Source organism: Megalobrama amblycephala, linkage group LG8 (assembly GCF_018812025.1).
Source record: "Megalobrama amblycephala isolate DHTTF-2021 linkage group LG8, ASM1881202v1, whole genome shotgun sequence".
Lineage (NCBI taxonomy): Eukaryota > Metazoa > Chordata > Actinopteri > Cypriniformes > Xenocyprididae > Megalobrama > Megalobrama amblycephala.
Window position 1 is genome coordinate 14,240,310 of NC_063051.1, and position 24,864 is coordinate 14,265,173.

The 24,864-nt window shown below is 35.0% G+C and overlaps 2 protein-coding genes across 3 annotated transcripts in view; one reads left to right on the forward strand and one right to left on the reverse strand.

Annotated features, from left to right (window-relative positions):
• The window catches only part of stx8 (syntaxin 8), a 62,673-nt gene extending 43,259 nt beyond the window's left edge, over positions 1-19,414 (forward strand). Inside the window, exons 7-8 of the mRNA XM_048199561.1 lie at positions 9,707-9,808; positions 18,708-19,414. Of these exons, the coding sequence (XP_048055518.1) occupies positions 9,707-9,808; positions 18,708-18,769 (164 nt within the window). The 3' untranslated portion in view covers positions 18,770-19,414. The remainder of the gene's footprint in view (positions 1-9,706; positions 9,809-18,707) is intronic.
• Positions 19,415-19,617: 203 nt separating this feature from the next.
• Positions 19,618-24,864, reverse strand: part of ntn1a (netrin 1a) — an 83,253-nt gene continuing 78,006 nt past the window's right edge. For both annotated transcript variants that reach the window (XM_048199560.1, XM_048199559.1), the window contains one exon: positions 19,618-22,398. In XM_048199560.1, coding sequence (XP_048055517.1) covers positions 22,070-22,398 — 329 coding nt within the window. In that variant the 3' untranslated portion in view covers positions 19,618-22,069. The remainder of the gene's footprint in view (positions 22,399-24,864) is intronic.

The following is a 24,864-nucleotide window of genomic DNA, read 5'->3' on the forward strand; positions in this document are numbered from 1 at the left end:
TTATGATCTATTTATCAACTATTTGAAGTGTCATCATTTTAATGGAATTGACCTTCAGTGGAGGGTCAGAAATCTCTCAGATTTCATTAAAAATATCTTAATTTCTGTTTCAAGTATGAAAAAAGTCTTACCTGTTCCTTACGATTTGGATGAAACCTTGGTCCATGTCCTCATGTAAATTAAATTTGTAATAATTTGTGATAATAAAATTTTGTAATTTCCAATGACCAAGTCCTTAGAATCATTTTATAATTTATGGCTTTTTTTAAGGGAACTAGTCCTCGTTGAAACCCTGAAATCACTTATTTATTCATTTTTGTATAGAACCATGGCTATGCTATTCAGCAGATATGTTAGTCTGACAGCACAATGCCAGTCTGCTGTTGCAGTTATGCTGTGCTGTTTGTGAGTGCATCATCTAGTGGACTTTCGCTGACAAATAAACAGAAATGTCTGGTGCATAATGCAGAGAAAACGTAAACATTATTAAAGTACATACAGTATAATTGTGAACAAAATTGGTTGAAAATCAGCAAACTTATCATTTAAGTGCATATTAGTCTAAAATAAATTATAGATCCACATTAATACTAGTGATGAACCAAAATTATTATTATTATTACTATTATTGTTATTATTTTCATCGAAACACCAAAACCAAAATTTAAGCTTTAAAGTTTAAAGTGACATGCTTTTTTTTAACAATTTTTTTTTTTTTTTTTTTTGACAGTCAAAACTTGCAAATATCTGCGTTAATGAAACTGTTTTGGTCAATGATTTCACTGTAAATATTTTTTATTTTTGTTTCAGCCAAGTATTTTCCGTTTGCCAACATTTTGTTTTAAAATGAACTGCAACAACCTGTACTGAGTCTGCAGTAAGTAATAGACATATACTTTTGGGAATTATTAAATGTAACAATGCACTTCACCTTGCTGTGATCTTTGAAACAACATCTGTAAGATGAGAGCAGCCACAAGCTGGCCTTTTAAAAGGAAACTCATTAACAGCTCAAATACTTTCTCCCTGTAAGTGAGGCACAAGAGCAGGCCATAGCGTGAGACATATTCTGATAACAGAGACAAATTTATAGGAAACAGATTTGAATGCAGAGGAATCTCTCCAATGAGTCACTGCTGGAAGACTCTGTTTTGGGAATAGAGCGGGAACACTGGAATTGCTTGCTGTAAGCTGAGAGAGACAGACAGAGTGGGAGAGAGCTGGCAGTGAGGACAGGACAGGACACGGATTGTCAACATCCACCCTTCCTTTGCATACCGCCTTTCGGAAGGATTTGCAGTGACTTTTACAAACGATTGGCAGTTAGCGCCTGGAAAGGCGGCTCAGGTCCAAGAGCAAATCACTCCCCTCTATTATTCCCAGAATCGGAAGTGTCCCCTTCCACATTACAAACAGGTACGAAATGGACCTGTTAACTGCTTTGGTTTGTCCTTGTGAAAAGCATCTGGCGGTGAATGAAAGTTAATCACGACCGGTTGTTTAGAGAAAGATGGTTGCTCTAATGGGTCTGGAGGTGGGGCGGCCTAAAGTGTTCGAGATGACGGCAGGATGGTGAGAAAGAAAATGCATACATGAGGTCATATGCGAGAACATCTGTGTCTGATTGGTGTCTCTCTCTGAGGGCTCACGTTTTTACAGCATCACGTGCAGTGTGGACATTAGGATATCCTCAAATATTTATTGGTGTTTGTGGGCCAAATTTCACACTTCTGTCCCTCATGAATGCCTGAGAGTCATGAATGTACATATATTTTAGTGAATGTCAGTTTGTCTACATATGCGTTGCATGTACACAAACGGGTCAATACCGTGACATTCATACTTTTTGTAGAGATCCGTTAATTTGTACAAAATGCATAAAAAATGCAGTTCATGCACACAAACTCGTGGTACAATTAGCATACAGAAACATACAGAAAGAAATAAAACAGGAAATATTGTTATAGAGAGGAAGTCAGCAGATATTCACAAATGTTTTAAGGTCAATAGGTCTCTTAAAATATCAGATAATTTGACCTTTTTACTTTTAATGAAAATAATGATTAAGATGTGTATGTCAATACACGGTGATAGAAAAATATGTTGTTACTTATTTAACTTGATGGTTACACCACATTACATTATTATTAAATTTAGTTTTCTTAAAAAGCATAATATTTTTTCAAACCCTATGAAACTGGCTTAATAGAAAATAACTTTGCGCCTGTAATTTAAACTAGATTTAAAAAAAAAAAAAAAAAAAGGATTTTATTTTTTCTTTATTGCGAAACACTCTTATTTGTCATTGACCCATGTGAGTATGTGTGTGAATACACATGTCTGTGCTCCACAATATGGCTTTAGAGGTTTATTCAGTGTAATAGCATTTTAAATAAACAGCCCTTGCTTGTAACAGGCTCCGCTTTGTTATGTGGCTGATAGTTGCAGCCAGAGCCAGAGAAGGCAGCTGTCATATCTGTGCAAACACTGAGTTCGGAAATGGAGAATTATGTCACTGGAATGGCAAGCTTGTGTGAGGGGAACCGGCAGGCAGGCAAGCAAGCAGGCCTGTTTTCCCATGAGTCCACTCCTGCCAGTAGAGTTACTGAGCTGTTATGAGAGACTGAAGCTAAATCTTACCTTATGTTTGGGGCACTTGCTTCTGTCTGTTATGTCTGTTTTTCTTTGACACTCTTGAATACTTTATCTCATTATGTGTCTCATCTCCTCCATTAATCTGCTGTATGTCCTTTCCACATGATGCTTTTCATTATTGACATGATTTCCGTGCCTTTGTCCATATTTGTGGTCTCTGGACCCCCTGGTGGACACGCTAATTTTCTCTTACCACATGCACAGCCTCAAGTTAAGCCATATGTGACACAGTTCTTTGCTTTAGAGGTTTTGTGGTGCAACATGAACGTGCAGCTTAGAGAGTCTCAGCTCAAGTAAGTAATGTCCTTTAAGAAATGTCATGGGTTCAATACAAGTTGTAAATAATTCATCCAAAATTCTTTTTCTCCCTTACGTTCCAAATTCAAATGACTTTCTATAAAAGTAGCATAAAAGTGGTAGTGCAGCAAGAGAATCGGTGCAAAATAAACAGAAATGTATGTCAGTATTTATTGAAAATTCTGACATCCACCATAGCCCTTATTTGTGTTTGAGAATTCATCAGAGTAGAACTTTCTCATAGAAGAAGTAGAGATACTGGTAAAACATGGTGCTAGAAATGCCAAGGTCATGGGTTCAATTCCTAGGAAACACTAGGAAAGCTTGAACACTTTTTAAAGGGATAGTTCACCCAAAAATGAAAATGATCTCATCATTTACTCACCCTCATGCCATCCCAGATGTATGACTTTCTTCAGATAAACACAAACATTTTTAAACAATCAGAGTGATTTCTCTCAACAATAGCCCAATTTTGATTCAACATGTGAACTGCCACCATCGCGTAGAACACACTGCAAAAACTAGCCCAACAGATGCTCACCATAAGAAAGTTATATACATCTGGAGTGGCATGAAAGTGATGTAAATGAATGGGTTTTTTTTTTTTTTTTTTTTTTTTGTGAACTGTACTTTTTTAGCTGTTTTGGATAGAAGGTCCTGGTAAATGCATAAATGTAAATGACTTATGAATTATTCTTTTGAGACTGATCTTTTACTGATTGTTTAACAAACTATTGCAACACTATAAACTAGTAGTAGTTATACCACTGTTAATAGAGCTTAAAGCTGCTTTTGCCTCTCTATCGCCATCTCTGTTTGAAATATAAAATTGCAAGTTACTTGCAAAGTTTTTTTTTTTATTATGTGGATTGTGTTTCGGCACTGCTTCTCTGTGTAACACTTGCACACTAACAAATGCTTTCATCGTCACTAACAGTGCAAACGCGATATAACTAAGAGATTCGTTGAATAAAACTGGAGTTTTGGCACGTGTCCAGAACTCAGTCACTGATAAACTCGCGTTGTTTGATTGACGGCTCCAACGATCGCAAAGGGAGCGTTCTTCGATCATTTTTCTTTATATAATTTAATCACCGTTTAAATAACAGATTATTTTCATCCTACTAAGAGAAACAACGTGAAGTTGACCATTCACTGGTTTGATTTACTGACACAGACAAAGAACATCTGACTGTACATGAATCATTACATATCAGATCAGGTATTAGAACAGTAGAAGTAAAACTGTTACTTACATGTTGTTGAATTACTGTCGAGTCCATATCGTGAAAGTCTGTTTGCAAAGCCTGCGCCAAAATGCGACTGATTTACCAAAGAATCCACAGTGAAATACTGCATAGAAATAAATAAAGCTCAACTGACATTCACATTGTTGAAAATAATTAACCATATTCCTAGCATTAGGATCCTTTGAAAGTTAATGTTATTTTTGTCCTGTTGTAATGCTCTTCTCTCCTTCTCATCTCACTAACACGCCAGTGGGCGGGGCTAACATTGCAATGATGAAGTAGGCGTTGTTATCTTATGTGGAGCCGGCGTTTCACCTATCTATGACATAGATAGGCACATTCCAGGATCACTTGTTCAGTTGGCTTGGTGTCAATTAAAGCTTTTATTGGACTAACAAGGACGTTTTCAGTTCCGAGACCCCCTTTCCACCAGCACGAACCGGGTGCTCGTTCAGAGCTAGTGCTAGTGCCAGTTCGGAGTTGGTTCAACTGACGAGCCTTCTAAGAACCGGTTTGCCTTTCCACGGGCTTGAGAGCCAGCACAGAGCCAGGTCTTACGTCACTGTATACGTCTCATATTTCACAGCAAAGCTAGCGCTGCAGCGCCAAACACAAACACACCAAGCTTGTTCAAGATGCATCGGCTTCTCGCATAGCGATCGGCGCATGACATCAAAGCTCCGCGAGAACGATCCAAAAGCACAAGGAGTCGTATGCTCTACAAACGCTCCCGCGGATCCGCGGTACCCGCCGAATCGGTCCACGCTGCTCCGATGCATCTCGAACAAGCCTTCTATCAACAATCGCGGATGTTTCACTACCGTTGATGCTCATGGCTTTGCGAACCTACATCGGCATCCAAACACGGCTAGCCGTAATTTGTATATAGACGGAGATTACAATCGAGCTGCTATTAGCTTCTTCTTCTTCTTCTTCTTCTTCTTCTTCTTCTTCTTCTCGTGACGTTTATTGGCGGTGGGCAAGCCAACTTTTGGCTCGATTAGCTGCTATTTCAAAAATGCCGGTCACAAGTTTCTTGATGGTCACGGTAACCCCGCCCCTAGCCCCTGTCACAAGCGGTTCTTACTTCTAGCCCAGCAATGTTTTGGTGCTACTTGCGAACCACTTTTCCTGGTTCGGAGCTGGTGCTTTGTGTGTCGAAAGACAAAGAACTGATTTGAAACAGGGCTCTGGCTCCGAACCAGCACTCAAACTGCCTTGGTGGAAAAGGGTATTACAGGATATTCGTATAGTACGATGACCTCTTATATATCAAAAGGTCAAGGAAAAGTTGATTTCTCTACTCATGATCCCTTTAAAATCACTTTACTTGCGTTTAGATCTAATGATTGGTCAGTCAGATCTGATCACACATTGCAAATTAGCTAGCTACCTATTGAGCCACTGAAACGTCTTAATTGTTTAGCAGGAAAAAAGCCACTTCTTCATCAGTCTTCAGTCTCTTCAGATCTTGAAGTCGTGGCCTCCTCTCAAAAGCCATGTCGATATTTACTCTCATTTTAGCGTGGGCTCTGTCGCTTTCCCTTTTTGACTGCATACTCTCTGCAGTTCAAGATTTCTTGTTTTTGACAACAGGTGATTCCACAGATGTCAATGATGATTGCTGTTTAGACCTTTCTAGATTAAAATCAACCATCTAGATGACAAGTTTAACCCTCTAGGGTTGCCAAACACACTGGCGTGTTCACTTGGATTTTTTTTCCTGATAACAGCGAGAAGAAATTAAAATACTCTGTCATTTTTGGTCATGCAGATAAGAGTAATACATCATTTGAAACTGTAAAGCATGTCAAAAAAATGAACCAAAACTCAGGGTATACTTGCCACACATTCATGAGAATAATGTATATAGAAAGCTTGAAATGTCTACTTTTAAATGAACCAATTAAAATTGAAAACAAATTTTCTCTGATTATGTAATATATATGAATCCAATGAGAGGTAATGTCTTTCCAAGCAACTGCATCCTCAGCACACGCCACATAGTAGCATTTCCCTCGAAATTGGACCCATCAGCTCAAATTATTAGTCATTTTTATAAGCTTACCTTTGCAATTCAGGGTAAGTTATAGGGAGAGTTTTGAAAACTGATGCTTTATGTACTTGCTCAATAACTGATTTTTGTTTTTGTTTTCTTTAACCACAAAAAGTTTATCCTACAGCTTTAACTTTGAAATTGGAACATTCTTTTAATGAAACTGAAGTGCGCATTTGTAACTGGGTGATATTCAGAAGAAGAAAAATGGAAAAAACTTTCACTTTTTGACCTCTGACTACATCTGTCATTTTTGACCGTAATCAAAACTCTGCTGCCAAACTGGCTTTCGTCCTTCAGAAATGTGTTCAGATCTCTTCCTAGAGCTGCCAAATTAATACTCATGAACCTGTTCTTGGTCTATAACGCAGCCAGGAAACCTGCATCTCCATCCAACCACATGCCTCTGGCCAGGCCTCTGTGGTCATGTGTTCTCCCCATCCTTGTAAAAATATTCCAAAGCTAGATATAATTAACTTTGTTATTATATTTGTTATTGTTATATTAAATTATATAAAATGTATTTATATACATATATTTTATAGTTTTCAATATATATTTTCATTAATATTTTATAAGATATATTATCTCCTTCCACAACATATGCATGCTCTTTATGTGTATCCGAAGGTTAATCTGTAAGGTTTTGATACTCTATTGGTCAAACAACTTTTCGTTATACAAATTTACCGGTCAGAGTTTATAAACTTAATTTGTTACAAAGCAAAAGGCGTAACTTCTACACATATGCTTTTGTTTCCACTGTCCTTATTCACATGTGTTTTAATGGAAATGAATAGAAGTCTGCTTTGACCGTACATTCACCTGTGGTAAAATCACCGTAATGCGTTTCAAAATATGCCTTGATCTGCGGTTCTTAGTGGTATTGTGTTTCCATTGGTGTTTTTTGGCTTCATTTTGGTTCTTGATTTATATCTTTTTGTACCTATCAGCTGACACGACACATTATATACATAACCTTTGGTCCTTCCACTCTTTCCACCAATAACAGTAATGCTGTGAGTGACGGTTGTTTTGGCTTCTGTATCAGAGTCTGAAATGTGTTGGAGATTCTTCTTCATCAAGCTTCATCAAAACAGCTTGTTGCACAGTGGAGCAAGGCTTATTTGAGTTGGCAGGCTGATGGCAGCAAGCAGAAGAAAAAACGTACAACTTCCCGTTTCTACTGAATTACATCCAGCTCGCTGCTTCTAGGTATTGAAAATCTGTCAGTAAGCTGCTCGTTTTTACAGTCATGGTTTCTGTTCAAGTGTGTGTTCTGCTCTACCTCAAAGTCCATATACAGGTCAACCTGTTCACTCTTGCTCCTTTTTCCTTGTCCTTTTTTTTTGTTTTGTTTTAGCCATTTTATCATTAATCTCCCTTTTCTTCCCGTTTCATTATTTCCTTTTATTTCTCATTCTCTGTTTTATTTCTTTCACTCATTCTCTCTCTACTCTGGAAAGAGCCTTTCAGCAAGGTTAGTGTTTTTAGAGCAGGGTGGAGGGAAGCCACACAGCTAGATCTACACCAAAGCAAAACGGCCAATTAACTTTCTATTTAATCATAAATAAAATTGTATTGGACATATTCCATAATGATCCATGGCATTTTGTGCTTAAGTTATTATTAATATATATATATTTGTTGTCTTTTCATTTTGTCAGATGCTGCATTTTTCGCTCTGAAGTTCACATTCTGCTCATTTCAGCAGCTTAAAGAAAATGAGAAGATGCTGTTCAGATGGTGGTTCAACACAGTATTTCTCAAGCGTGTGATACAAAGTTAATGTACCAATGTGCATAATAGATTTAGACTTAAAAATGCGGTTGGAAAGTCTCAAAGGATTCAAACTTAGTCAAAGCTCTAAACTCAGCACACTGCACCATGCACATTTATGTATTTTTAAGGGAATTTTACATGTTGTGCCTTTGCATAGTTTCCATAAACACAAGAAGAGGTATGGGACATGCACGCAGATTTTTGTATTCCATGTTGCATGCAAGTAATAGCTATTAAAGTAACATTATTAAATAAAATTAAAGGGTTAGTTCACTCAGAAATGAAAATAACATCATTTATCACCCTCATGTCGTTCTACACCCCTAAGACCTTTGTTCATCTTCGGAACACAAATTGAGATATTTTTGATGAAATCCATTGGCTCAGTGAGGTCTGCATCACCAGCAAGGGTACTTCCTCTCTCAAGATCCAGAAACATATTTAAATCAGTTCATGTGAGTACAGTGGTTCAATCTTTATATTATAAAGCGACGAGAATATTTGTTGTGTGCCAAAAAACAAAACAAAATAATGACTTTTTCATAATGACTTCTAGTGATGGCCGATGTCAAAACACTGCTTCGGAGCATTACAAATCTTTTGTGTTGAATCAGTGATTCGGATCGCGTCAAACCGCCAAACTGCTGAAATCATGTGACTTTGGAGCTCCGAACCACTGATCCCATTCGTAAAGCTCCTAAGCTTCATAAAGCAGTGTTTTGAAATCGGCCATCACTAGATATTGTTAAAACATCGTATATTATAGGTACAAAAAGAAATCAAGGGCCGGAACTATCCATTTAAAAAATATCGTCCTATAAAAATGCACTTCTTATTTTTCAACTCATTTTATTTCTGATTCCTATAACATTTGATATGTATCATCTGGAGATGGTCATGCCAAAAAGTTAAGAAATGTTTAGGCTAGAAATTGTATGAAAAGTTACCAAATTGATTTATCAAATCATTTCATAGAACAAGTCCATTTATTTATTTATTTATTTATTTATTTATTTATTTTTAGGTGTGACTGTTAATGACTCAATGGACCTGTATCCTCTCAAAGTAAAACCTTAATTAAACTTCTTAAACTTAGACATCAGAGGATGCAAGCATTTGATCAGGAAAATTTGGAACATATCTTGTGAGTGCTATCTTCTAAACATACATGCCACATTTTATGGAACTAGGGGGCACTGTAACTTAAGAAAATCCTCGGAACTGTGTAACTTTGATCAAAGAACTTAATCCACAACAATTGCATCCACATGATCTGTTTTTTCCTATTTTGTAATTGTGGTCCAGTCTGCTTAGACACAAATTGTTGCCGCTTGTGGCTATATTTTTATGGTAATCATACAGATGTTGGCAAACAAGGACCTACTAATACAATCGTTAAGTCCTAAGATGGTGTGCGGTTTAGCCACAGCTACCAGCACACACACAAACCACACATTTCTGACCACTATAAATCCCACATAACCACAAAACAACGGCAGGAGAATACTTTCACATATCGCCTGCTGCTCTCTCTGTACATCATGCTTTCTCTCTCTAGGATCATGCGCTAAGACTGTTTTTAATGTTTTATTGCATTTGAAAGTCTTGGAAGTAATTGCAAACAATGATCTTTTGTAATGGTTTGGTTTGTTGTGTATTTCAGAGATCATTGATGACATTACTCAGCTCGTGGACAAGACGGACAGCCGCATCAAAAACGAGACGCGCAGAGTCAGGCTGTTGGACAAGAAGTCCACATCCTGTGGTGAGTGTTCTGCCACTGTAGCCCTGGTTTTATGTACTCTGCATCAAGAGCCCTGCAACAATAAGCCTGTCTGTCATTCAGATTTATGGCCATCTCTTTCTCTCTCTGTCCCTTTCTTCTCCCTACTGCGTCTAGAGCAGTCTTCAGAACTGAAGGGATTAAAGCCCACTGCCTGTAAATGGCAAAGTCAGAACTGCACATTATGGTCAATCTCAGTGCTGTGAGCTCTTACAGAGCCATCTGCATGTGATCTGTGAGTTTGTTATTGGAGCAGCAGTAAAGGTGAGATCAGGCAGAGACATTTAGAGAGGTCATTTACACAGATTTTTGGTTCTGCAAGACATTATTTTACATCTGTATACTTCAGAGTACTTTCTTCTATGATCTAATTTTGTCTTTGTTAGAGATAATTCACCCAAAAATAAAAATTTCTGTCATTATTTACTCTCCCTCGTGTTGTTTCAAACCTGTATTACCGACTTTCTTCTGTGGAACACAAACGGTGAGTTCGGTATTTAAATTATGTGTTTAGAACAACATTTGAGCTGAGTATAATGATGACAGAAATTTAATTTATGGGTGAACTATTCCTTTAATTGCATTTTCTGTGATGTGATCAATGACTACAGCCTCTCAGATTACTCAAGTTTTGTGCACGCCAACCATGTCTGGAGCACTTAAATCATTTCACATGTGGTAAATGTTGAAGCATGTCTGCATACTCAAGCAGCAGACACAAAGTATCTGTCTTCATTAAGCTCTTCATTAAAGGAATACTTCACCCAAAAATCCTATCAATATTTACTCACCCTCATTTAAGAATTTCAGCAGTGAAAACCATGAAAAGCCGCTTTTTTTTTCTTTCTTTTTTTTTCTTCTTGCTGTGAAAGAGGATGGTGATCATGGGTTGTCAAGCCTGGTGCAATGCATCTGGACATAACATATCTGAATAGATGCAAACTCAAGATGTTCTTTGAATAACTCAAATTTTAGCCTGTTTCTCACACAAGACTATCATATAACTTTCTGAACATACTGTATCTGTTTGCATTACTTTTTTTCTTCCTTTTTGGATCTTGACAGCCCCTCTTTACAATATTTTACAGTTCTACAATATTGCAAATTCTGCATTATTACATTATGGAAAGAGCAGCTTATAGGGTTAGTTCACCCCAAAATGAAAATAATGTCATTTATTACTCACCCGCATGTCATTCTACACCCGTAAGACCTTCGTTCATCTTCGGAACACAAATTAAGATATTGTTGATGAAATCCGATGGCTCAGTGAGGCCTCTATTGAGAGCAAAGCCATTTAAACTCTCAAGGTACATAAAGGTAGTAAAACATATTTGAAACAGTTCATGTGAGTTCAGTGGTTCTATCTTAATATTATAAAGCAACAAGAATAGTTTTTGTGCACCAAAAAATCAAAATAACGACTTTTCTACAATGTCTATATCGGCTGATTTCAAAACACTGCTTCATGAAGCTTCTAAGCTTTGAGTCTTTTGTTTCGAATTAGTGATTCAGATCTCTTATCAAATGGCTAAACTGCTGAAATCACGTGACTTTGGCACTCCGATTCACTGATTTGATTTGTAAAGCTCTGAAGCAGTGTTTTGAAATCGGCCCATATTGTTGAAAAGTCGTTATTTTGTTTTTTAGCACACAAAAAGTATTCTTGTCGCTTTATAATATTAAGATAGAACCACTGAACTCACATGAACTGTTTCAAATATGTTTTTAGTACCTTTATGGATCTTGAGAGTTTGAATGGCTTTGCTCTCAATAGAGGCCTCACTGAGGAATCGGATTTCATCAACAATATCTTAATTTGTGTTCGGAAGATGAACGAAGGTCTTACAGGCTGTAGAACGACATGAGGGTGAGTAATAAATGACATTATTTTCATTTTTGGGTGAACTCCTGTTGTGTTCCATGGAAGAGAGTAAAAATGTTGGCATATTTTCAATTTTGGGTGAACTAATTCTAATGCTGATGTCTTTGGGTGATAAAAGATCAATTTGCCATCAGTACAAACCTGTTTTTTGTGCCACTGTTTTACACTTAAATGTCGAAACGACAAAATTGTCATTTTTGGGAGAGCTGTTTCTTTAAGAGAGCTGACATGCCTGTAGAACTTTTATTTACAGGGCTTTTCGCTATCTCAAGTTACATTAAGACATTATTTATTAAATAAGCTCCTCGTAGAAGACATGGAATTGATCGTCAATTCATTTTTATTATAACCATGAGCATGTGCAGGGTGTGAATAATAAAACTGATCATTTTTCTATAGTGACAGCCAGTTTGACTACATCACTTCTACTTGCCCTATAAAGATCTGTCTTGAATTTCCCTGGGAAATAAATGCATTTCTGTGCTTTGTCCTGCTCCTCTAATGTGACATATAATTGCATTTGTTTGTCCAGAGGACTCTACAGACTAAAGTTTGTTTGCAGATCCCAGAGCTGGAGGCCAGAGTTGCCGAGTTTTGCATTGATTCTCTTTTTCGCTCCTTTATTTCTCTACCCGTCTTCTTCTTGTCCCGTGTCTGCTTTTAACACCTAACCATATTCATGTATTCTGTGAAGGGGGGTGAAGAGGAGGGGTTGATGAATGGAAAAATTCCTCACTGCCTTGTCGCCCGTACCCCACTATTTTTTTCTTTTCTTTCAACTTCTGTTCCCTGACTCACTTCACTCCTCACGTTTCCCAACTTTGTTTGACACTTGTCTTTGTCTTGTAGAAAGAAATCGTTGAAAATATAACATGCCACAACACTTTTAAGGTCTCTCTAGCCGTCTAATCTTTCACTCCTGTGAACACACAAGGTTTATACAGTATTTATCTCCTGTGTCATTCTTATTTTCAGACTGTATGGGTGTTCACATTATACTGTACTTTCTAAAAGAGGATATTTTTCATACAATATCAGTTGTCAGTTGAAGATTCATATTCTTTGTCTACAGTATGTGTCTACAATTATTTTCTGTCCTTTTGACACTCAGAATATTAGAATAGTTTATTCCTTTTTTATATAAAAAAAGACAATTAATCATCCATCTAGTTTAAACTGCCTTAGTTTTGATGTGTGTCATCTGAAAGCCAGAGGAAGAACATGCTATGTGGGTTTTTGCACAAAGTTTTTTGCATAAAGTCTATTGTTCTCACCAAGACTGCATTTATTTGATCAATAATACAGTAAAAAGAGTAATATTATGAAATAATGAATGCATTTTAAAATAACCGTTATTTTAATTATTTATTTATTTACTCAAGATACGTGATTCTTCAGAAATTATTGTAATATTCTTATTATCAATGATGAAAACAGTATTGCTCAATATTTTAAACCATGATACGTTGGTGAACAGAACATTTTAAAAAAGCATTTATTTAAAATCGAAATCTTTTGTAACTTTATAAATGTCTTGCTGTCCCTTTTGATCAATTAAATGTATCCTTGCTTAACAAAAGACAAAAAAATCTAATTCTAAACTTTTGAACAAGTTGTATAGATAGATAGACCATTTGACTTCAGTTTAGAATGCAACCGACATGTGAACTTTTAGTGCTGCAGTCAAATGCTAAATTAAAAGCCAAATGTGTCGTCATATTGCACTGAAAAAAACGATAAGTTCAGAGTACTCAAAATCGTTGTAGACACCTCAGAAAACTTAATTGAAGCAATTCAAATTTTTAAAGTAATGAATAATTATAAATAACAATTAAGTCAAACTGATTTTTTTAAATTTTAGTTTTATTTAATGTTTAAGTCCACTCTACTTAAAACTATACCATAATGTTTATTTTTCTATTATTTTGATGCAGTGGTTGTAACACCCAATAAGTTCAGAATACTCAAAACATTTAAGTAAACAACTCAAAGATTATTTTAATAGAACTTTAAAAATATATATATATATATATATATATATATAAACGAGACACATTCGGTAATTATAATTCAATTGAAATATTGAATAAACTAACACCTAATCTTTATGATTAAGTGAGTTAACAATTGCACACCAGCATGCACTAATGTAACCATCAAAGTGATTATCACTATTTACTTGCACTTTTAATCAACATGCATACAGGGAGTGCAGAATTATTAGGCAAGTTGATTTTCTGATCATATTTTTTTCCCAAGCACATTTTACCAATTCCAATCCACATCAATCTTAATAACTACTATTAATATTGTTTTTAATCATTTATAAGTGATATATAATTGTTCATGAAGGCTGGAAATGAAAATGCCTTATATTCAGGTGTGCAGAATTATTAGGCAAGTTTTCTTTTACAGGCAAAATGAGCCAAAAAAGAGATTTAACTCAGACTGAAAAGTCAAAAATTATTAAATACTCATGAGAAGGATGCAATACTAATGCAATACTAGAAATTGCAAAGTTAAAGCATGACCAAGGGACAGCAAAATGCTCATTGGGTCAGCGGGGTCATACAAAAACAGCTGGAAAAGAAAAGACACGTTAACAGCAAAATAATTAAGAATTAAGGTGAAGAATTAAGTGTGAAACCATCAGGAACCCTTTAGTCTCCAGCGCCACCATTTTCCAGAACTGCAACCTACCTGGAGTCTCCAGAAGTGCAAGGTCTCAGGATCTCAGAGACTTAGGTTAGCTAAAGAATCCTAAAAAATGACCCGCACTTGATAAGAATCACAAGCTGAAGTGTTATAAAATACATGAAGACTGGGTTTTTATAGGCCTTATAAACAGACAGCTTGAGAGTGACTCCTGAAGGACCAGCACCACATCCTCTTGTACCACTGTTTGAAGAATTTATCTTCCAGAATCTGGCAGTAAGTTTTGGAAGATCATTTTTAGTCCATCTCTGCAAGACAGACATTTCAGGATAAGAGATGGACTAAAAGTGAACTCAAACACCTTACTGCCAGATTCTGGATAAATTCTTCAAACAGTGGTACAAGAGGATGTGGTGCTGGTCCATCAGGAGTCACTCTCAAGCTGTCTGTCTATAAGCCCTATTAAAACCCAGTCTTCATGTATTTTATAACACTTCAGCTTGTGATTCTTATCAAGTGCAGGTCATTTTTTAGGATTCTTTAGCTAACCTAAGTCTCTGAGATCCTAACACCTTGCACTTCTGGAGACTCCAGGTAGGTTGCAGCTCTGGAAAATGGTGGCGCTGGAGACTAAAGGGTTCCTGATGGTTTCACACTTAATTCTTCACCTTAATTCTTAATTATTTTGCAGTTAACATGTGTCTTTTCTTTTCCACCTGTTTTTGTATGACCCCGCTGACCCAATGAGCATTTTGCTGTCCCTTGGTCATGCTTTAACTTTGCAATTTCTAGTATTGCATTAGTATTGCGTCCTTCTCATGAGTATTTAATAATTTTTGACTTTTCAGTCTGAGTTAAATCTCTTTTTTGGCTCATTTTGCCTGTAAAAGAAAACTTGCCTAATAATTCTGCACACCTGAATATAAGGCATTTTTCATTTCCAGCCTTCATGAACAATTATATATCACTTATAAATGATTAAAAACAATATTAATAGTAGTTATTAAGATTGATGTGGATTGGAATTGGTAAAATGTGCTTGAGAAAAAAATATGATCAGAAAATCAACTTGCCTAATAATTCTGCACTCCCTGTATATAGCCTTGATGTTTCACAGCCCATTCTCGACCTAACCACAGGCACTACTCTTCACCACAATGGTAACCCTAAAAACTTCAACAGAAACACCTTTAAATACCAAAATAACAGAACACTCTGACAACAGACTCTTCTGATAACATCGGTTATGTCAGTAACATCGGCAACGACTTGACATGGATGACGTCACTTTATATCGCTTAACTTAAAAATAATAATTTAAGTATAAGGATTTACTCAAAAATGTTGAGCTACACAAAAATAAAAATAAACTCCTCGTTCAGAAAATGTAATTGTTTTAAATTGCATCAATGGTTTGGAATGTATGAAGTCTGATGGAATCCATTCATGTAATTTGTTTTTAATTTGTTTACATTCTACAACCAAATACTTTACAACCATACTCTTTGAAAAGATGAAAAAAAAGGACTATTGGGAACAACACTGACAGGCAGATCAAAATCATCTGTTCAGAAAATGATAGATTTCAGGCCCATCTTTTGTTTGGAATCTTCTAGCCCCTGACTATGACAAGTTGAAGTTTAGAGTTTTGCAGGTCTCTTTTTCTCCCTCGTCTTTGATTTTAAATAAATAAAGGACACTTGGGAAGAATGCGTGTCCTTTGTTCTGCCCCTGGGTGGCCTCACAGGTCTTCTGCCCTCTGTGCACACTAATCTATTTGTCTAGCAAATATTATTGTTGTCATTGGGGCAGCGTGATTGGGTTACAGAGCTTATTTGATTGCTTATAGGACTGTGACAGTTTCTCAGAGGTGAAAAAGAGGAGCAAACAGACGAGCCTGGCTGTGAAGCTCACTTTAAAGTCTCACAGTGTGAATGAGGGCTTGTTTTACACAGTTCTCTTTAGGCTCATTTAAATCTGAATGACGTTTTGGCATTTGGCATTTTATACAGAAAAGATAATGTTCACTTGGAGATGTTTTTCCATCATAGTAAAGGGTTTTCTACGGGTTTACTAGTTTAATGAAGATTGGTGGACCATATTTTTCTTTTTGATGCTCGATATTTCACTTCTCTTGCCAGTTTTCTGTTAAATAAATCAGTAATTTTCCAGTAGGATGGGGGTCTGTTTTTTGTAACTGCGACATTGTTCCTAGTCACTGTAAAAAAAAAAAAAAAAAAAAAAAAAAAAAATTGGACAATTGCCGGCTGTGTGGCGTTATTTCCTAACTCATGCCCTGCCCGCAGCAGGCTTTGGTGGGTTGGTATTTCATAATACCAGCGCGAGTTAGTTTAGCACAGCTTCCTTTTACCCTGTGCTTCAGTGCTGGCCAGCTGGCGCTATGATCTCCAGTGGGAATGCACAGCCACCGAGCCAAACTATGAGAGAAATGTAAACTAAAGTACTGAATCAGGCTGCAAATACATTACCAGCCAGTGTCCATGACGAACGGCGCATATGTCAAAAAATCCCGTCTGATTAGCTGAGATAAGCATGTTTTGAAATTACGTGACAGATGATGGCATGTCTGCTTATAGAGTTTGCACAAACAAAGGAAGCACTGAAGTTAGATACGCTCCAGACAAACATAGTCAGAAAATATGTAAAAGCGTGAACTTGAAAACGTTTAGAGAAAGCATTTTAGTTTGTCATTCTAGTTTTAAAGGATATATTTTATTAGCTGTAATGTTTTGTCTTTTTATGTTATTAAAATTAAACAATTAAAAATAGGAAAGGATCCTTTTATTTAAAGTTTTATAATTAGTTTAAAATTTAGTAATTATTATAAAAGGTTACGTCTGAAAATCAGACTACACTTTTTTTTTTTATATCAACACATTTAATTTCCAGTTAATTTGGTATTTATGTATACAGTGTTTATTTATTTTCTTTAATAACAAAGACTTGCTGCCCTTAATATTTGTAATTTCTGTCACTAACGTCATGCCAAGCCTTTTGTAAATTCTAAACTTAAATAACTGGTATGCATATAATTCTAATAGGATCTATTTTGTGTTATCCAATAGGATATTGAATATATCCAACAAAAAGTGACGAATCCTTACCATCACAGACAATATCGGTAACACTTTATTTTAGGGTATTTTAACTAGTTACTGATTAGCATGCATATTGCTGTCTGTTTATTAGTACTTATTAAGCACATATTATTCTACATTCTTAATCCTACCCCAATACCTAAACTTACTAACTATTAATAAGCAGTAAAATATGAATTTATTGAGGAAAAAGTCATAGTTAATAGTGAATGTGTTCCCTATGTTACCACAATATCAAATTCCACATCATACAATGTACCAAAATCCACTTGAAGGTTGATGAGGATTTGAAGATTTTAAAATGCAATAAATATTTGAACATAGATGAACAATATTTTTCAGCCTTAGATTGAAGAATCACCAATTAAACATGACAGTTAAAATTAGCCTGCTTTTGACAATTGACGTAGCTAAAGTGTATAATTGTATTAAATTAAAGCACTAATAAAACACACCCATATTCAATCATTAAATGCATTAATATTAAAAAAAAGTAAAACTTCAATTTGATTAATCAACAAAGCAGTTCAAGCTTAACTGATGTAGAATTAATGTAGAATGTTCGGTCACAGTTGAGAATTTATTGGCCTTTCGCAACTTCAAACGTTGTTCGTTTAATCCGAATTTTGAGTCAGAGTATTGTAATAGCTGATCTACAACACATGTAAGAATGTTCTGGTTGATGTAAGTGACTCACAGGAGATGAGACATCCTCTCCAACACCTTCCTGGAATTCCTCTAGTGACACAGAGTATATGAGAAATTTGACTATCAGAAGGATTAATGAAAGGCAGATGCGTCGCTTAAAGTTTCACCACATTTTGTTTGTCATTCTCGCCCTCAGTTAGTGTTGATCTTGAGTTTGAATTATACACAGGGCCAAGAGCCCCATCTAGGAGTCATTACTGTGTTTATTTTAATGAGTAATTAATGAAAAATGCAAATAATGAATGAAATAAAATGAATAAACCATTAAAATTATAGTTAGGAATTTAAGGAAGTCAAAAATGTACATTTTAGTCGCAGAGGATACACAACAGATTTTCTTTTGAAGTTTTTGCGGTGCAGCTGGTAGAGACGCACATGTGCTAAAGATCAGTCATGTTTTTGCATGGTAAATTATGAATTTAAATGTCCACATGCACAACGATTCACTGTTAGGGTATCTTTTACTCAAAGAGTGTTGGTTCATTCAGATGTTTTGTGTGTGTTTTTATATCAGGGATGTGGGTGGTGATTGTTCTTCTCCTCATCGCCATTATTGTCGTGGCGACTTGGCAATGAAGAGGATGTTTCTGAAGAGAAGACAGCACAGATACGGACCACAGAGACTATTAAAACAAAAAAAAAGTGTGTTCGGGGGTTAACGAGGGATTCACGCAGCTTCCGAGCAGGCTGTATATAGGTACACACATCCCTCCTGACTCCTATCCCCTTTTCTGCATTTCTGAAAGTAATGGAACCCATGACTGGGTTAAAGCCAAGGAATGGACCACTATGAAGAAGTGAAATTCTTAGCTTCTCAGATAATGATCAAAGTAGGATTTGGAATGGAAAGAAAAATAGAAAAGAGCTTTGAAAGGTTTTGAATATTATTATGAATATAACCATGAGCTTGAGATGCTCCAAGGGGGGAAAACCCATTTAAATTCTTTGTTTGGCAGTAAAGAAAATGATCCGTATCCATCATGTAAACAAGGTCACAATGCAATACAGAATATTGAGCTCCGCTGTTGAATTAAAATATACAGGTACTTCTCTTTCATTATCTATTCAAATACATTACAGTTCAGATTCTATTTTTTAAGTAGTAAAAAAAATTAAATAAATGTGATTTTCTTAACACTTTTCTGTATTTTTTCCCCCTGAGAATGTGACTTAGACATTCTTACGTTAGAAATTCTAATAAATAAAGTTCAGGCAACCTGGTCTCAACTGTTTCATTGGTAAAATCTTTAAAATTGGAATTGTTGCAAATGTATAATGTATATGTATTAATGTTACTTAATACTTGTCACATGTTCAGTTCTTATTTCCTTAAATCTTTACTGTAATATCTAAATGATTACATGAATAAATACTAATTTATTAAACCGAATTTATAAGCAGGAAAAAATGAGAAAGCACACTAGTAATGTTTTGAGTTTTTATTCCAAATGAATGCTGAATGTAGTTCTACCAGGTTGGTGTTCAGTAGTTATTTTGCCCTCTGGATTTTAATCACAACCATCTAAACAACCACAAACTGTATATAAAAAACAATCAAACAAAAAAAGATAAAAAAAGAAAAAATCCACAATGTCTTGTGTCATTAAATATTTTCTTATAATAACCATAATATATTAGTATGCATTGTAAAACAATATTGCAGACGTCTTGTATTTGTCACAGCTAAATTTACAATTCATAATATGAACAAGAAGCAATGTATGTAAGGTCTGCTGGTAATGTCAAATACATGAGCCATCTTTCCACTGCTGCGAAAAATAAAAACTGAACATAAATTTACATCGTTGTAATACTTAAAATAAAAATGAGTGTGCACTAAGATACTGAGTGCCAAACAAAATACATTTACATGTGGTATTACGAATATTGTTTGTAACCGGTAAATACATCATATGTATAAATATCTGTATGTCATACATTGTGTACATTTACAAGAAGTAATCGAGTTAAGATGATAATTACTGCACACGTAAACCGTTCGTCGAATCCGTCTTTTCTTTCTGTTTTTTTTTTTTTTTTTTGGTATTTGATACTGAAATGATCAGTTCTTGCAGTTTATTTTCTTAATGATCTAAGAAGGACTGACCACACCGTCAAACGTTAAGTGACCTCTCAAAGATCAGTGAAAAAGCTGTACTTTAGAGAACTTCTGTCTCATCAGTAACAGAATAAGCTTGTTTGTATGTGTGTGTGTTTGTGTGTGTGTGTGTGTGTGTATGAGCAGCGTTTCTCACAGTGAAGAGAATTCTCTGTTGTAATGAAACATTACTGTACATGCATTCCTACATTCACAGACCCTAAATGGACATGGACATGTTAAAGGAGAGATGCTGTCGCTTTACAAAACTAAATACTAGTTCATGAATACTAGTTAAAGGTAATTCGTACACTTCTAAATACTGTTTTACACACAAGGAAAAATACTAACTATACACACCATTCTATACCAACACTTTTAGGACTTACGAAAAGGCCTGTTTATACACTGGACTCATCGCACTGAAGTTCTGTTTTAACAAAAGAACGTCATCGTCCATGTCTGGACTATAAACACTTGAATCAGAGCATCAAATGGAGCAAGAAATGATGTCATCTACCTCAATCATCATGTCTTATACAAAAATATACATGGTGGTTTTATTCCAAGTTCAAAAATAATTGTAAATGCATGCTAATAATTTTAGGGTTTGTACAAGCATGCCATTACATTTTTATCATTTTTAACAATTATGAGTACAGATTTTTTTTTTTTTAGACTTGCACACATGGCTTAAACAGACATTGTTTTTTTTTTTTTTTTTTAAAAATCGTCAATTCTACCAAATGTAGCCTATATTAGTGGGGACTTTTGAAGAAAATAGGCGCTACTAAAAAATGTACAGAGCTTCTTTTCAGCAATTGTTAGATGATTCTTTAACCTTGAAGTAGTGAACTGCAAGCCACCTACAATGAAAAGGCAATCAGAAACTGTTGATTTGCTTTTGTCGTGCATTTGCTGGGACAGTTTCGGAGTCTGTAGCAGTCTGGGAAAACCCAGCAGCACCAGTCTTCAAAAATGTAGTGTTAAATGAAATATACATGTTACACTGTACAAGAGCTTTCCTATATTTTCTTTTTCTCTTTTTTTGCATCTGAATTCATTGATGATGTTAAACCATGCAACTTCCTGAAAAACGCAACAACTAATAATGCTGAATTAATTATAAAACATAATATGCACCAATATATGCATTCAATTGTTTTTCATGCAGTGTTGTTACAAAGTGATATTTTTTAAAATACTTTTCAGACTTTGAAAAAAGAAACTTTTGAATTGGCTAAAGAAGACCAAAATTGTTTTGATGTCTTGACTGAAATTTTCTGGAATGTTGGCATCTCAGATGCCATTATGCATAAGTTAGAACATATGAATTTTTAAACGCTAAAGCTCACTCATGAAAATGTTTATTTTTTTGTATTGAAGAGGCTTGCTTAAGGACTATTCTTTTAAATATTGTTTACATTTTTTACCCTAAAAATTTGTTTTGGAATAAGAAATACAGCTTAATCTGATTCTCAAAACCATCCAAAAATGGGTCTGAAATATGAAGCCATTTAACAGGTGCAAAATTGGCAAACAGCAAACAAATCTTGAAGGAAACAAATAAGAAATGAAAACTGCATCGTGAACTCCTTCACACATGTTCTTATTTTAAAAACAAAATGTTAATATTGTCTTCATGCCTTTATTCAAAGCAGCGATGTTCAGTTCCTCTTTTTTTTTTCTTCTCCTTTCCCTTATTATCTTTTCATCCACCGCTCGTCTGTTGTTTCTCTGTCCAGCTCTGGATGGTCACCTCTTTCCTTTTGCCCTCACTATGCTTTCTTGCATTTTCCTTTCTTCTCCCGCTGCTGAAACTTCCGGAGTCTTCGAGCCCAAGTGTCCCTCCATTGAATGACCAGACTGCCCTTGTCTGCCACCACTCCGCTTTGTCCAGGGGAATCCTCATCATTGCCCAAAAGTAGGTACTTCTTGCCGGGCTTGATCTTCGGGCACTTGCAGGCCACGTCCTTTGCTCTGACCCACAAAAACTGGTCTCCCCTGCGGATTCGACTTTCACCTTGTTTGTAGACAGAGATGATGTTGACGGTGAACTTCCACCACTCACTGGCTTTTTCTGCCTTTAGGATGTGGACTTGAACAGCTGTAGAATAACAGAAAAAAAAAACGATTATTTTTTCACTATTAACACAGATAGGTGACATTTTTTAAGTATTTTCAGAAGTAAAACATTTAATTCAAAACCATTTTAAACAATATTAATTAAGAAACTACATGGAATATTTTTGTACTTTTAAATTCATTGTAAAAAAAAAAATGTTAAAACATGTTTAAACTTAAAGTTTGGCCGTTTACACAAAATGTTCCTTTGCACACATTGAAGTACGGAAAAGAATTCGGGCCAAGCAATAATAAAAAAAATAAAACCATCTCGAGATTAAAGTTGTTAAATTTCGAGAAAAAAGTCGAAATAAAATGTTGAGAATAAACTCGTTAAATCACAAGAAAAAACTCGTTAAATTTCGAGAAAAAGGTCTAGATAAAATGTTGAGAATAAACTCATTAAATTATGAGAAAAAAGTTGTTAAATTACGAGAACAAATTTGTAATTTAACAAATTTGTTCTAGTAATTTAACGACTTTTTTCTCGTAATTGAACGACTTCTTTCTCATAATTTAATGAGTTTATTCTCAACATTTTATCTCGACTTTTTTCTCGAAATTTAACGACTTTTTTTTCTCATAATTTAACTAATTTGTTCTCATAATCTAATGACTTTTTTCTCGTAATTTAATGACTTTATTCTCAACATTTTATCTCGACTTTTTTCTCGAAATTTAACGACTTTTTTTTCTCATAATTTAACTAATTTGTTCTCATAATCTAACGACTTTTTTCTCGTAATTTAATGACTTTATTCTCAACATTTTATCTCGACTTTTTTCTCAAAATCTAACGACTTTTTTCTCGTAATTTAATGAGTTTATTCTCAACATTTTATCTCGACTTTTTTCTCAAAATTTAACGAGTTTTTTCTCGTAATTTAATGAGTTTATTCTCAACATTTTATTTAGACTTTTTTCTCGAAATTTAACGAGTTTTCTCTCTCTCTCTCTCTCTCTCTCTCTCTCTCTCTCTCTATATATATATATATATATATATATATATATATATATATATATATAGCTACATTAATTTCTTAGTACTTGGCATGTTTTAGTAGCCAAGAAATAGTTTTCCTTATTAATAACTTTTTTTTTGTTTGTTTTAAATGTTTTGAATTCCTACATCAAATTCCTTTTCTATTCATTTTCCAGGTTTAAATTAGATAATGTGGGGTCTTACTTGTGCACATTTGATCCTAAAATCTTTGTTTAATAAATATATATATATATATATATATATATATATATATATACACACTGAGCCATAAAATGTTTGCAACACAATACTACCAGGCCTAAATTCACAGCCACAAGTGAAATGATAGTTCTGCCTCAGATTCAGAGTCTGGCTCTGATTCTGATTAAGATGTTTGTATCGTCTCAGTTGCTGAAGCAATTCAGGTCAACCTTCAGTTTAAAGTGCTTTCAAATAAAGCATGTAACTCAAACCTCGCCACAGTTTGAGAATCCTTGCAAGTGTGAATCCTCAAAATCTGCTTAAACTGCCTGTAGACTCATGCTGTTCCCCTTTCATTATTAATAGCCTTCAAGGTGCTTGGTAAGGTGACTTTGACAAAAAGGACCAGCAAAACAGCCAGATTTAATTTCGTCTGCGTAATGCTTTGCAGATTGAGGCAGTATCATGCAGGCTAATGTTTGGTGATCTTGGTATCTGTCCATTTACAGTTTTTACATACTGTCTGCATGCTTTTAAGGCTAGAGACATGCAGAGCATGCATGTCACTGGATCCATATTGACTGTTTTTTTCCCCCTCTGATATAGAAAGTATTACCCCCAGGTTACAAACATTCTGCTTATAAGAATTCAAACTTTTCACTAGTTTTATTTAATACTTTTACAAGGATCCATTTTCACAGTTACAAGAATCATTTTATGTCTTGCGCCACATAGCATCCAACTAGACTGAGTTTAGACTTCTCAATTGAATCGGGTGCCAGGATGCAAAAAGTTCTTTAACACTTTCCCTGCAAGCATTTTTTTATTTTAATTTTTTTGGATCATTTTCACAAAACTTTCATGACCCCCAGAATATTTTTTTGAATAATTATCAGAACATGCAGTATCTATCTATCTATCTATCTATCTATCTATCTATCTATCTATCTATCTATCTATCTATCTATCTATCTATCTATCTATCTATCTATCTATCTATCTATCTATCTATCTATCTATCTATCTATCTATCTATCTATCTATCTATCTATCTATCTATCATCTATCTATCTATCTATCTATCTATCTATCTATCTATCTATCTATCTATCTCATTTAAACATCTGTCACATCTATCTATCTATCTATCTATCTATCTCATTTAAACATCTCTGTCACATCTATCTATCTATCTATCTATCTATCTATCTATCTATCTATCTATCTATCTATCTATCTCGTTTAAACATCTCAGTCACATCTATC